This window comes from Rhinatrema bivittatum, chromosome 4 (assembly GCF_901001135.1).
Source record: "Rhinatrema bivittatum chromosome 4, aRhiBiv1.1, whole genome shotgun sequence".
NCBI lineage: Eukaryota > Metazoa > Chordata > Amphibia > Gymnophiona > Rhinatrematidae > Rhinatrema > Rhinatrema bivittatum.
In genome coordinates this window covers 185,331,902-185,347,799 of record NC_042618.1, presented here as the reverse complement: position 1 = coordinate 185,347,799, position 15,898 = coordinate 185,331,902, and the positions used below count along the sequence as shown (strand labels likewise).

The following is a 15,898-nucleotide window of genomic DNA, read 5'->3' as shown; positions in this document are numbered from 1 at the left end:
TGCACATTTTGCTTTCTGAATTGCGCGGGAATACCTAATAGGGCCATCAACATGCATTTGCATGTTGCGGGCGCTATTAGGTTCGGGGGGGTTGGATGCGCATTTTGGATAAGGGGTAAAGCTAGTGCGTCCAAAACTCGTGTCTAAATGCCGGCTAACAGTGCGCTCTGTCCGAGTGCACTGTACTGTATTGGCCCAATTGTTTGGTAAGCTGCACTATTTTCCTATTATGAGATAGCTTATAATAAATGACTAAAGATTTTTCTCTTACTAACTGTTGGTATTCAGTGTTTACTAAAGCCCACAACACTAGTTTTAGTAAGAAGCATTGGCCTATTTGATAAAACATTGATATATCTCTAAAAGAACATCTATATGCTAAAAAGCTGACACTTTCAGGGCCACACACACAAACAAAACCTCTTCTCTCTCTCTACTATACAGTTATTTTGTAATGTGTTCAAAAATGCAGGACATATCCACATGTCTATGGCCCTGGTGTGCACAATGGGCACACAAACCACCTTACAATACTGACTCCACTGCCTAACATCATTTATTTATGTTTTGCACCTAAATTTTGAGAATATACATACACAGACCCACATAAATATATAGAACAACCCTAAAGTAGCATCTGTAATCTACATAATAGCAGATTGCTGTTTTTGTTTTGTAAATCCAGCAAAAAGCTGAATCCATGCCAAGCAGCAGGAAATAAAGCTCCTCTGTAAAAACATGCAGACCCCCAACCCCAGGCACGCCCTGTGTCTGCATCTTTCACGCAAATGTTTTTTTAAAATAACTTTATTTGTGGCCAGAAGGGCTGCATCACCGTAACCTGTATTTATTGTTCTTTTTTGGGTTTTTTTCTCGATAGAAGGCACAATAGCAGAAGGACTGCTTTTGCTCACAATAGGAAAGGAGGCAAGAGGGTTATACCAAGCAGCGTGTTTTTGTTTTTAAATAGTTATACACCAGTGCTGCCGTTTTGAAGCTTCAGCTAAATGTAAACACGGGAATGGCTAACGAAATAGGCCAAAGCTCCAAGACAAGCAAGGGAAAACTGAACAAGTGCTAAGCCAGCGTTCAGTGCTCGGCTTCTTAAGCCCACCTAGATGTCCCAACCTAGCCCTGTCCCCCAGTATGGCTATTGGCCACCACAATCAGCCTGATCTCAGCTGATCCTAAACTAGGGACCCTGGGCCAGGGCCAGATAGCTACGGTATTTTAAACTGGGGGGTGCCATGCCACACGGAAGCAGGAGGCATATTGGGTCCCCGGCTGCATTAGATTGCAGCAGCCGGAGATCTGTCACTCACCGCTCCATTACCATGGAGACCTACGCAACCGCAATCTCCTCCAATCGAGTCAGAGACCGGGCTCTAGAGTCATCATCTCTTAAGGTGTCCAACTCCCTGCCTGATTTATTTTTACCATAAAAAAAGGTATGGAGGAGGGTCCTTAGGAAAGACCCCAGTTTTGAAGGTAGCCTGCGACATTGCCTGACTGCAAATAGTGCTAGGAAGGCATCTGCAGCGGCTATCAGTGTGACTGGCTTCTTTTTATTATTTATTAGATTGAAAATAGCTATCTGAAGACATGGCCGACGACGCGGAAAGAGCGGACGGCAGGATTGTGAAAATGGAAGTGGATTACTGTTCGACGGTGGATCAGCAGTTGCCGGAGTGCGAGAAATTAGCCAGAGTAAGTGAATGGAAGGGCATGGGCTGAGTCATGGCGCCGGTCTAGGCCTTACTGCACGGATGCTCGTGGAAATAGAAGAACGGAGAGTGGTGTGCTTTCTGTTCTGGCAAAAGTCAAACGGAAGATTAACACATAGGAGGCTAAGAAACGTCCTTGTTCTGCATGCAACCCCGCAGATTCTTTTAGAAAAGGCGTTGCTTTGGCAGACCGGTTGCCTATGTTCTCTGGTAGGGTGACAAACCAGCCTGTGTGGGAGGAGTAATCTCATTTTTAGTTAAAATCGCTTTATTTTTTTTTAGGGCAGTTTTGAGTTCTGTTTATTTATTAAAACATTTATATGCCGTGGCTTACAGCGTCACATACATAGTTAAACATTAAAACGAACAAATGGGAAAGTAAAAACAAAATTTAATTTAAAAATTATAGCATAACCATTAGATGGTTCGGGAGTAGATTTAACATCCGTTTCACTGAAGGTTATTGAAAGGCCTGACCAAAATGAGAGGTTTTCCACTTCTGCCTAAAGTTTTTAAAGCCCGCCACCGCCTGCAAAACTTCAGGAAGATTGTTCCAAATCAAAAGACCAGCAACGGCAAACCATAGTCCCTTGATTCAGCTAGCCGAACAGACCTCCTCTATTCTAGGGAACATCCAACAAATACCATCCACGCGATCTTAATTTCCACTCAAGCCTGTGAATCAGGAGCAGTTAGCTAATGCATACCTGGGCATCATTATTTAATGCTCTATGGATCAAAGATAGAACCTTAAAAACTACTTGCCATTCACTTGGTAGCCCATGTAATGTGAAGAGTACAGGAATAATATGCTCAAAGGAACAGATACTAGTGAGAAAATGAGCCATTGAGTTCTGGACAACTGGTAAAGCTTGAATAGTGGAGGCAGGTGGTCCTAGAAAGGCTAGGTTAAAATTTAATACATGCAGCATAGCACAAAAGACATTAAGTTCCAAAAAAGGTTTCAAATAGTGAAGCAGTTGCAGTTTGAAAGAAAAGCTTGGTATTAAAGATTTTACATGGGCTTTAAAGAAAAGACCTTGATCAGAGAGAATTTATAGATTCCTAATCTCATCCACAAGAGGGATGTTAAAACCATCAAACTGTATGCTTAAAGGGCCCACCAGCTTAGACGACCTACTAAGCCTACTGATTTGTCTTATATTTAGGGCCAAACTGTTGTTTGCAAGCCAGCTTTTAATAGCCTAAAGATTTATTTATTTAGCCATTTTATATACCGTCGTTCCAAGTGAAGATCACAATGGTTTACATCATGACAAATATTATAGGTAAACAGTTACATTCACTTGATGTGTTCATATATCATACATTGACTGACGGAGGTGGTCAGGAGAGGAAGGATAAGAAGGGGGGGTAGCAGGATGAGGTAGCACTTTTAACACAGGGTGCAGGAGGGATATAAAGTAGGAAGAAGATGTATCAAATATATATATTTGGGCTGGGTTGGAAAGTAATGAGGTATTGAGTTCTTTAGTTAGGTTCATGATAAATTTGGCCATGAAGGAGCAAGTACTGATTGCAGAAAAGCTTTAGTTAGGTTGTAGGCATTTTGAAATAACAACATTTTAAGGTCACGTTTGAATATATTGATATAACACCCAAAGTAGTTTTCATGTCAGCAATTATAGAAAAAAAGATCTGTATGTGAGCATAAATTCTAGCAGAAAAAAATGCATTTCAATGGTTTTCTGACACATTTGTTGTTCTTGAGTTCTTGATGCTTATCCTGAAATGTTCTTTAGAATAGCATTGAAATATATACTTTTGTGGGGCGTTTTTTAATGTTTCTCTTTTTTTTTTTTTTTTTTTTTTACAAATGTGATATCTCTCACACGCCTCCACCCTCGGGAAAAAAATGAAGATGTGTGAAATCTGAGGAGCCCAGAACTGCTGCTTAGCTGGCTTTAAGGAATTGAGAACAGCATTTTGAATTTATAAGGAAAAAAATTATTTTTGTGTATCTTCTCTGGTAAACTGAGCACTCCCCTGGTGAGAGTAGGGTTGATGTTGGGCCTTGTATTATGTAAATCACTTTGTTAGTTTAGTATATCAACTGCTTTGGGTCCCTTTTAGTAAAAAGGTTATATAGAAATATGGCAGAAAAAGATCAGTCTGCCCATATATAAACATTAAGTACAATATAAAAATGTTAATTTATTCCCATGCATCTTGGTTGCAGTGAAAAAAAACATTCTCATTGTTGTAAAAAGTTGGAAAATATGGGTGTGTGCATTTTATCATTAGGATACATAGAAATAAAGGTCACGAGACAGGTTGTAGTTGAGGCCAGCTTTTGAGAACACTGTTTCTGACATTGGTTTATTGCAGAATAAGTCTGTTTCAGCAAAAATAACAGAGGCTGGTGGCACCTTATAGACTGATTTATTGAAGCATGAGCTTTCAAGGACAAGAGCCTTTGGATGATGCTTGACTATGCAAGTAAATAACACAGGTTACATTACAATGTTTAGGATAATGGTATTTATTTTTAAAACTGTAGAGAGATGGGAAGGAAAGAGACTGTGATGTGTTTGCAGCAGGTAAGAAAACCAGGGATGACAAACAGCAAAATTGATTTATTCCATTTTTATATTCTTCTATATTGCCAAATTCAAGGTGGATTACACTAGTATATATGTAATTGCATCAATAAAAACAGTACAATAAAACATAAAAAATCACATGACAAAAACAACAAACATTTATAAAAAAAAATAGGTATAACATCTTCACTGCATTTACCACTTAAAATACCAGGGAACCCACATACACTTTAGAAAAGAAAAAAAACCAAAACCTTCACTTTCTTCCTAAACCTTAAATAGTTGTCATCCTGATGCATAGATAAAGGCAACATATTCCATAGTGCTGGAACAGCTAAGGAAAAAGCAAGACGAGTAGTTTGTATTCAAAAGCAATTGCCTGGTGAGATAGTAAGCTGATTTTGTCGTTAAGTACACAAGTTGACACACACACTTTAAACTTATCTGCAAGACAATAATCTGCCACAGGAAAAGACAGGTATATATAATATGAGTTTGATCAATTTTTTAAATTTTGAATCTCTTGCATTGTTTGCTAGTTTTGAAGTTCCTTTTAGTATCTAGATTACAAAGTTATGGATGCAATGGCTTGGCCTGGAAAAAAGTTTCCCCACAAGAGCATCTGCTTTCTCTTTTTTTCTGTGGTGTTATCCTGTGAAGGATTATTCTATAATCTCTGACCCATTTTACCAACGTAGCATCCCTGTTCACATTTTTTAAACTTTCAGCTCATATAAGATGTGCATCCTAAATTGTATCCTTTTTTGAATAGTTTTTCCATATTGGTAGCTGTAGGGTCCTGTGGTATGTGCCAGCACAACTTGCAGCATGGTATCTTTCAGAGTTTTGTCCTATTTTCTTCTTTTTGACTGAGACTTGCTTCGTACTAGTTTTTGTTTTAGGGAATATTTCTTCATTGATTCATCCTCAGTTGTAGTGGCTATAGGTGTCTCTACATTTTCTTAGCTTTTCTTGCTCTAGGTTTTACGTTACTATGAGTATGAGGTACCTGCTCTGTGGCTTCCTTGTTCTTGAATTGCATTAATTTTTTCTCCTGTGATTTTAGTGGTGGTGCTTTTTTATTTGAAGGCTTCAGTTAAGGTTACACTTCTCAGAACTCTTGAGGAGTTTGGGTTTTTTTTGGGCCAGAACATATAGGATGGTGCTGTGTATAATGGACTTTTTATATACAAAGCTGGAGCTGTGAAAGTAGCTGCATCTGTGGGCTGGGTATCTATATACAAATATGTCGATGGTAATTGATTGAGATTTTGGTATTCAAAATTATTTTTCTCCATGGTGTAGTTTGTGTATTTTGAATCTGATTTGAAGGATGTAATGTTATAAAGTTGTAAATTGTTTAAAGTTTGTTTCTCCCCTCAGTCAAAATCATAACAATATCAGTGTATCTATAGCTAAAAGGTCTGTCATCCTGTCATTGATTTGAGTTCCTTGAAAAGGTTGGCATATTCTTGTTGTGCAATCAGGTTGAATTTAATTCTTTAATAGTTCTTGCTGTGTACTAGTTTTCCAGGGCAAAAATTGTTATATACAGCTACATCATTTGCATGGGACTGTTGCTGTATCATGATACTATATCTATTGTGACCAGGAAAGTGTTGGGCTATAGCTGTTTTGATGGTGGTTTTTTTTAATTTTTTTTTTATGCTGTTGGATTTTGATATAAAGGTTTGAACATCCTTCTAGTTCAGTTGTTTCCTGTACCAAAACCAGATTTGATTGGTTTGCAGGTTTTAGGTAGCATGTAAAAGGTACGAGAAGGATGGATTGGTATTAGATTTTTCGGTTGAGAATGTAACAGTTTCAGAACTGGAATACCTGATATATCCATCCATGTCAATGGGAGGAGGTGAATAAGTGCTGCCACTTCCCAAACAGAAAGGTTCATCCTATCCTAGTGAAACTGCTGGAGTGGGGTATATGCTGGTATCATAATCTAAGCATTAAGTTAGTGTAGGACTTAAGGCTCAGTGTAGCTTCCAGATGGTAGACCTAGGTACTAGCTAGCTAGGCCACTTCTGCAGCAAGTTATCAGTCAAAAGTGTTTGTTTTTCTTTGAGGACAAGGATGGCTAACTCTGGTCCTCGAGAGTCACAAACAGGCCAGGTTTTCAGGATATTCACAATGAATATGCATAAGATAGATTTGCATTCACTGCTCTCATATAGTAAGAGGCTGGGAATATGGTGCATGGTGCTAGATGGAGTCTGATTGGTCCAGAAGACACACAAGTTGTGTGCTCATTTAAATCAGAGCAGATTTTACTAAACTCAGTGGTTAGTAGCTTAATTACCTTTGTCAGATTCTCCCTTCATGGGAATCGGGCAGGATTACTCTGAAGGATTTTTTTGCAGAATTAGTCTGCAAGCACTGCCAAAAACTGACCACATGACTACTTATTTCATTAAACTCTAGGCACTGTACTGCAGTGCTGAAAGACAAGCTAACCAGAATTTAAACTTAATTCCTGTACCAGCCCAGCACTGAAGTTTTGATTAGTGGTTCTGTGAACACTACACATGCCAGTACAGTAGGGGGCATGCTAATTTTGAAAGTATTTATTTAACAAGGCCTAACCGTTAGTACCTTAACAGGCACGTGAGTTTATTTATTAATTGTGAAGTAGTTGCTTGAACAAACAATGTTTTTTCGAAACCACTTTAGTAAAGTGTTTGCAGATAGGCGTAGTTTAATGAGCACTGTAGGGGTATAAACCAAATCTGAGCCTTTGTATGTGTTGGTGAACAGTTGTAGCTTATGACATGCAGCAATCATCACATGAATTCGTAAGGAATTCTATTATTTTAATGTATGCGTGGTAACTTGGCTCAAATACAGGTATATTTTTTTTTCAGTTTGGGATAAATTCAGTGAGTGCTTCCACAAAGCAGGCCAGTGAAATATATTGGTCTGACTGCTGAAACAGTCAAGCAAGTCTGCAGTCCTAAGCAACTTGGGTGGGGAGGGTAGGTGCAGAGAGTCTCTCTTGATATTCATAAAACAAGATTTCTTTGGTCAGTCAGCCCTTGTTGCAGATCTTTTTTTTATTATTTTTTTTAGAGCAGCTCTAGCCAAAGCCCATGGACATTATCCACCAATCTGTGTTCTCTTCCTGAACATTCATGGAGGAGTCTTGCCATCAAGTAAACATTCTTTAAAGAGCTATTGGTTAATTTCAGTAGAAATTGGTTGAAAATGTAACTTGGTAGGTGTGTCCATGCAGGAAAAACTAGCAGTTTATTTTTTCTTTTCTCTGTTTTAGTTTGAGAGAGCTCTTTATTCTGTGATGGTAAAGGCCTTAGCTTGGGTGTCTTCTAGGTGAACATTTTATGTACTGAAGGATTGTCTAATAGGTTCTTACTAACAGAGCTCTTGAAGGTTTGTATATCTATAATAGTGAGCTAATATAAACTGAGGTCTTGCCACTTTGAGCTATGGACTTATTGTTAAAAGTCTATTTACATCTTTAGGCTATTGGAAGCCAATGTAGAGTGGGGCATACTGGATACATATGATCCTGACTGTCCCTTGCAGTGGCATTTTGTACTATTTGGAGGGCCCTTAAGGTGGTCCTAGGTATAAGGCATTACAGTAATCAGGCCATTTAGTATGTGTGTCGCAGTATGTTGTGAAGTCAGGTTGAAGATAAATAACGTTTTGCACAGGATTTACCTGAAGATTTAAGGATAGATTGAGTTCAAGCATAACACCAAGATACATACATGGTCAAGAAAGGAATAACCCAGTAAAATCTTTAAAGGGCTGGGAAGTGCACTCTGACAGTGATTATAAAATCAGCCCCCATCATGATATTAAGGCTCAATTGATATCAGAGAGCCATTGATTTTAAATCTTCCTGCATGCAGTTAGTAATTATGCAGTAGGCATTTCATGTCAGAACTAACTGGAGAAAAAAATTGAATATAATCTGCATACAGTCTGTAGTTTACCCCTATGTTTGCAAGGAGGCTGCAGCTTGGGATGTAGAAAGTGGTTAAAAAGAGTCCCAGATATTGAACATTGTGGAACTGTTTTGGATGGCATGAACCTTTGAAGATAATCGACCAAGTCTCACCTGGTACGTATTTCGGCTAGTAAGAAATAACAACATAAACCATTTTTTAAGGACATCTGCTGTTGTTGTTATACCCATGCATTGTAGTCTAGATAGCATGAGTTGATGGTTAATGGTTTCAAATGTGGCTGATAGATCTAATAGGATAAAAATTAAATTTGCACTTGTTTCAAAACTTTGAATGTCTAGGTTTGAAAAGTCGTGTTTTGGGTGTTGTGTGCCGATCTAAAGTCAAACTGGAATTGATTTAACTATTCTGTTCAGTATATTGCTGCCAGCGGTTTATAAACATCCTCTTTGATAACCTTTTGTTAAAAGTTTTTGTTTCTTTAGTAATACTGTGAAAGATTTACGAGTCATATCTGTTAGTGAAAATCATGATATTTTTAGACTTGGTGGTAACTTGAGTTAGATGTTTAACAGTATGAAGAGTTATTTGCATTATGAATCATTTTAGCAAAATGAATTTTCTTTTATGGTCAGAAAAGGTATTATATTTCTGCAAGATGGTCATGATAGCATGCAGCATTATGGGTGGAAGGGTCACTATACCATTTTCTTTCTGCACATCATAGTGCTCTTTTTACTTGTCTTGGCTCAGTATTAAACCCATAGGGCAGAATGAGCTCTGCAAAGGACAAAATCCTTTTAATATGGCAACTATATTCAAAGACCAAATTAATGAATCATACCAACCGCAACAAGGCTGTTGGTATTTTGATTCTCTAAATTTGTAAGTTCCAGAAAGCCACTGCTTTTTTTAGAGTTAATCAGGATCTATATCTCTTACACATCAGCCAACGGATTAGAGCATTCCCTTTCAGTATAGTGCCAGGAAGTTGTAAATTCACATGGATTAATTAATTGATCGGACCAGAGAACTTGCTTGAATAGCAAATTAGAGTATCCATTTAGAGGCAAAACCAGATCTTATGCAACATGTGGTCCAAGCAATGGGTCTGTTGATTAACAATTTTTAAAAATTCCGAAGCGTTCGTGATCTTCAAGAAGCCACTGCAATATGTGAATAATGGAATTTCATTCATGTGCAAATTAAAATTAAAACTATCTCATTCATATCTCCTAACCTGTCCGTACTGTCTCCAAATCTTTAATTTTCATCACTAGCAACACTAATTCAGTCTTGATTACAATCCTTTTCTCTTTGCTGACAACATCTAAATCATTGCTAGCTTTAACCCCAAGCCTTTTGTCTCCGACTGAATTCAGCACTTGTTTAACCAGGATTGCCAGGTGGCTCGTTTCCTTTAAATTAAAGGCAAACACCAATAAGTCCGAAGCAATCTGGTTTTCTCATAATGTGGATGGATCCAAAGACTCTCCCTTTTCCTATCTTGTTGGGCACCATCATCCAGCCCAAGGATTTCAGTTTACTATCTTAGGAATAAAGTTGGATTCCGTTCTCAATTTTTCTAGTGAGGTTTCAATCCCAGGTCAAAAATCCTGTTTTCTGTGACTGATCCACAGGGTAAGAAGACCCTATTTAAATGACCATGATCTCAAGACTTTAACATTTTGCCTTGACTATTGCAAGTCTTTATACCACAATCTTCCCTCATTTACTTCACAAGCTTCATGTCAGTACTGCTGCCAACCTAATTTATGGTAAAAACAAGTTTGATTGTGTTTCTCCTCTGTTGCAAGATTTACACTGGTTCCCAATTTCCAGTCATATCTTATTCAAACTAGGCTGTCTTACCTTCAGAGCCCTTCCCTGGGGCATTCCACTTTACTTAGCAAAAGTCTTAGCGCCCCATAAACCAGCCAGAACATTACGTTCTTCGCAACTAGAACTTCTTAGGCTTATTTATTTTAACAATTTATATTCCACTGATCCAGAAAGTACTCGCGAAACGTGATTTTCCTACCTAGCCTTCCATTAGCGCTGCAGTTGGGGAAAGCGACTTCCTAAAGTTCAGAAGAAGCAAACATCTGCTTTTTCTCAGGAGTTTATGAATCCCAATGGTCCACTGTTCTCTCTTCCTGATTCATTGTGCTTACTAACTGCAGGCAGTACTTTTTTGTGTGGTGGTAATTTTTTTTTATTTGTTTGTAATGAAGTGAAATACAGTTTTATTTTCCTTAATGTCAGCATTTTATTATCCATTTTATTTGGTTATCCTACTTTTTTTTTATTTTGTATTGCTTTGTGTTTAACTTGTAGTATTACTGTATTGATTATCTACCTTATAATGGGCCTCTGACCGACGGCCCGCAAATGCGCAGTAGAGAGCAGCTCTACCCCGCGCATGTGCGGGCCAGCACGTTGGTCAGAGCCGTGCGTGCCCGAAACAAAAAACATGGCGGTGGGGGCCGCAGGAGGCGGCGGCGGCCGCGAAGCAGGGATGAGGAGCAGAGGCGCCGCGCGTCGAGTGACACCCCCCCCCCCCCCCCCACCGGATCTGCCGGCAGGAGCAGCGCCGGCGCGCACGAGTGAACACCCCCCCCCCCCCCCCGAGATCTGCCAGCAGGAGAAGCAGCGGCGCCGTGCGCGAGGGACACCCCCCCCCCCCCGAGATCTGCCGGCGGGAGGAGAAGGTGGTGAGAGGGAAGGTGAGAGAGAGGGAGGTGACAGTGGAGGTGAGAGGGAGGGAGGGAGGGGGGGTGAGAGTGAAGGAGGAGGGAGAGGGAAGGAAACTGACCGAGCCCGTTGTTATGGGCTTAACGGCTAGTACTATATATTGTAATACTATATTACTCTGTCCATCACCTTGATTTTTACCAGAAGGGCAATTCATTGAATATAATAAACTGAACTAAACCTAAAATAATAATTATTCATGTTGACTCTAGCTGATGACAGAAACTCTTATCAAAGGAGAAACATTTTGTATAAAGCAAGCCATATATACCAAAGGCATATATACCAAACAAATACCCCAACCGGAGGCTTTCAGCAATAAAACTTGATTATGAGGATCAATCATGACCTCAACAAGGGATAGTGATGATTTCCTAAATAAAATTATTAGGCTATCACCTGGCTTAGGCAGGCGAAGTTAGTTTAACAGTACTTACTTGGTCAGTAGCATATAGCCACGAGTCGGTTATACTAACACATCAGCTTTGATTTAATTAGCATGTAAAAGATAGCTGGAACTTTTCCATGCATAGACCTTGCATTATTGGGTTGCGGACAGGTTGTGGTAGGTACTTCTTTTGTAATTTTAATATGTATTAATTGATTTATATTGTTATGCTCTTCGGGCCTGATGCAATAAATGTGCGCAGAAAACGGGCGCGCTGTGTTGAGCGCCCGCTTTCCCAACGAGCGCCCAGGCACCTCTCCTGGGTGCACAATGCAATGTTTAAATGAGGAGTTGCACTGCCAAGGAGGTGCTATGGACAGTTGTGTGCCCTTAGTGCCTCTTTGGCAGTGGGCACCCAGGAGAGGTGGCTGTCAGCGGGTTAGGAAGACAGACGCTCAATTTTACGAGCGTCCATTTTCCCTAACGAGTGCACAGCCATGGGTTAGGAAAATGGACGCTGGTTTTAATTGAGCGTCCATTACCCTAACCTGACTGCTGGCACTTTTTTTTTTGTTTTTTAAACCTTTTGGCTCCTCCGACTTAATATCGCCATGATATTGAGTCAGAGGATGTACAGAAAAGCAGTATTTTCTGCTTTTTTGTACAACTTTTTGGGCTCCTCAGAAATTAATGCCTTCTTGGCCCCTTTGTGTTGTAAAACCCATTGTAGCATGTGTTCCATGTAGGTTTGCCCAAAAAACGGCAGGAGTAAACCAACATTACATCCTTCTAATGCGAACCTACTATGTACTACCTAAAAATCCATAATTCTGGTGGAGATGTTTATTTTAATACTTTTTGGAGGGACTACAAAAATATTTTCTATTTTTAAAAGGGATGGACTGTAATCACTATTCCACTTGCTTAGTGGAGAGTGATTTTAAACTAATTTTTGATGCATTTTGCTTCTATTTTTCTTTGTGGATCGGTTTCTCAGTTAATGAAAGACTTTCACCTCATAATATCCAGAATTACAGGGTTTAAGGGTGCCATTGAACAAGAATTTTATACCAAAAGATAAAAGTAACATTTCATTACCATATTACCACCACTACTGCATGAAGGAAAAACATTGATGTGTAGCTATGAGTGAAATAGCAAGTTCCACTTTGCTTTCTCTGTAACTGTGATAACTTTGTAGTATTTGCCCTTGTCATCGGAGGGACTACAGCAGAAAATACTTAAGGAAAATGTTGAGACAGGAGGCCTTGCAGGAGAAAACAGACAGAAAATTAAAAAAAATAGGTGTGATTTGTACTTTTAATCTCAGCATTGGTGAAGGAAATGTCATTCAACAAATGAAGTGGATACAAAGGAGAATGATATTTAAAATTATTCCTAACAACATAATGTAGAATAGGGTTTTCTAGCATTGGCAAGGATATTTACTAACAGGCTAATTTTAAAACTCACGCACGTGCATCCATACACTTGTGTATCAGTGTGTAAGCGGAGATAGGCTTAAATTATAAATTATGTGTGCTTTTGGGCGCATATGATCTAAAATATGCCTACTATGTGTAAGTATGCTCCTAATTTTAAGAGGTTACTCAAGCAAACCTACTTTGTCTCTTCCATAGGACTTTGCTGGCTTTAACGTGCAAATGTAAACAGATTTTAAAACAAGCTTGCGCAAGGGACATTCCCATTTTTTTCAAATCAGTCCACCAGTTTGCCCAGACACTCACAAGGTCATCCAGACCCCTCTGGTTCTTCATCCTGCATCCCCCTCAGTTGACCCGGATACCCCACCTTGTTGCGTAAGCCCAAAAATGTGACATGAAGAGCAGACTTGCTCCTCATTCGGTGCGGCAGTAAAGTTACACAGCTAACAAGCTGCATGCTGCGGTTTTAAAAGACAGTCAGATGCGGAACAGTTGGGCCCCACCCTGGAACGCCCGAGCCCTGCCCCACAGCTCTGCTCCCTATTTTTGTTAAGCACAGACGTATACACGCATAACTTCAGACCTTTTAAAATACATGTTGCTCACACACAGCCCATATACGGTACTTGCATATGGGCTATTTAGCGCAAGCAACACTTTAAAAATTTGAGAGATCTTCCTGTATCTTAGCTGAGATGTAGGAGAAACCAACGTAAAAAAAAAAAAACCAGCTTCATTTAGACTTCTCTGAGTAACAGTTTGAAATAGGAGGATGAGGAAATCGTTGTAGAATTATAGAATGGTTAAACAGGATATCAGAATGTTATTGTCATGGGAAGATAAATTATTAGTGCCTGATGAGTGCGTCTGAGGCATCAGTAACAATGGTGTGAATCCTTGTTTCATTCGTATGCTCGGTGAATCCTTGCCTAACATTTTGCCCAACAGGATGTGAGACTCTTTGCTGTTCTAATATATACTTACTTGTGTGTCTCGATAGGAAGGAAGACTTCAAGAAGCAATTGAGATTCTGCTTTCTTTAGAAAAACAGACTCGAACGGTAAGCAGAACCATGCGCTGTGAAACAGGGGCAATATGTCTTGAATTTGGAAAGGGATCCGTGGCATCCCTAATATCTCCTTTTGGCGAGAAGATGAACAGACAACAGTTTGGTCCATTTTATTCATTTAGGCCGTTTCCTCCTCCTCCTCCTCGGTTAATTAGAACAAGGGCTGGGATCTGGCTCCAGGAACCTCCATTTTCAACTACTTGGGGATTGTTTGTTTTTCACCTGTTTTGTAGCCCCTCCCAACCTACTTTAGCCCAGTAATTGTAGTGATAGTCCCCGGTCGGGGGGGGCCATGCACCGGGGCTCTTTCCAGTATCCTGCAGTCATGGGCTCTAAACCTGGCCATCGGGTGTTACCACTGTGCATTGACTGGGACTCCTTTCTCTCAGAGGGATTGGAGTCGTATCCTCCTCCCCGGGCCATGCAGAGAGCGGAAGAACTAAACTTGGGTTCTCTGCATGGCAGTGCATAGCCCTACCACTGAGCCAGTCCTGTCAAAATGAATTATTTTTTATTTAAAATGTTTCTAAACAGCCTAAAGCAAACATGTACTTCTTCTCAGAAAAAGGAATGAAAAACAATTGTTATCAGACAAGTGTCTTCTTACAAAATGACTTGTAGATGAGCAGCAAAATAATTAAATAGATGTGAAATTTGACAGTGCGCTATTAAAATTAGGCCTTAATCTTCAAAGTCTGGTGAGTGGCAGTTTCATGTGCAGTAACTAGAGTTCATAAGATTGTAATGATTTCTTTCACAAGGTGACCTGACAGAACATTTTTTATTGTATTTTATTTAATGTTGGGGGTTGGTTTTTTTTTTTGGTTTTTTTTTTGCAATGCTATTTTTTTTTTTTTTTTTTGTAAACCCGCCTTGATAGTTCAAGGAAACTAAAGGCGGTATATAAGAATTTTAAAATATAATAAGAATTGCCATACTGGGTCAGACCAAGGGTCCATCAAGCCCAGTATCTTGTCTTCAACAGTGGCCAATCCAAGTCACAAGTACCTGGGAAGTACGCAAACATTAAATAAATCTCAAGCTACTATTGCTTATTAATTAATAGCAGTTTATGGATTTTTCCTCTAAGAACTTGTTCAAACCTTTTTTAAACCCAGATACACTAACTGCTGTAACCACATCCTCTGGCAATGAATTCCAGAGCTTAACTATGCGCTGAATGAAAGAATTTTGTTTTAAATGAGCTACTTGCTAACTTCATGGAGTGCCCCCTAATCCTTCTATTATCTGAGAGAGTAAATAACTGATTTATGTTAACTTTTACAAGTCCTTTCATGATTTTGTAGACTTCTATCATATCCCCCTCAGTTGTCTCTTCAAACTGAACAGCCCTAACTTCCTTAGCCTTACTTCATAAGGCAGCCATTCCATGCCACTTATCATTTAAATTCATTTAAGAGAATGTATTTTCCCTGTACGTACCCAGATCAGTTCAGACTCCTGAGTTTTGCCTCCCCTCCAGCAGATGGAGACAGAAGTTTTGACAGCCTCTGCCCTATACCCTGAGGTGTCACCAGCATTATTTGCTCTTTCATTGTAGACACTGAATCCAACTTCACTGCCCCTAATGAAGCCTTAAGAAACACGAGCCGTGTCGGGCCATGCGGTTTCAGATGGTGTTCAAGTCCTGCTATAATAAGTGTTCCATTACTGCTTAAAAAATAACAAACTAAAAAGAGTTTTCTAAAAAATGTTCCTTAATGAATGGACTAATATCTAAGTGGGGAAACCGATGATTAAAAGTTGAAAAACACAGTCATAGTTTTTCTAGTTACTGTAAAGCCTCTAAGCTGGCAACCAGCGGGCCATCACATAAAGAAGCCTGCCACACAGGCCACTCTCCTGTGCGCGCGATTCACTAAATTCATTTATTTAAATTAGGGCCCGTGGCAAAGAGAGGCGCTAGGGACACTAGCGCGTCCCTAGCGCCTCTTTTTTGACAGGAGTAGCGGCTGTCAGCGGGTTTGACAGCCGACGCTCAATTTTGCC

The 15,898-nt window shown here is 39.6% G+C and overlaps 1 protein-coding gene across 1 annotated transcript in view; it reads left to right on the top strand.

The window, feature by feature from the left end:
- Positions 1–1,473: 1,473 nt before the first annotated feature.
- The window catches only part of PSMD12 (proteasome 26S subunit, non-ATPase 12), a 48,536-nt gene continuing 34,111 nt past the window's right edge, over positions 1,474–15,898 (top strand). Inside the window, exons 1-2 of the mRNA XM_029599345.1 lie at positions 1,474–1,707; positions 13,820–13,879. Of these exons, the coding sequence (XP_029455205.1) occupies positions 1,603–1,707; positions 13,820–13,879 (165 nt within the window). The 5' untranslated portion in view covers positions 1,474–1,602. The remainder of the gene's footprint in view (positions 1,708–13,819; positions 13,880–15,898) is intronic.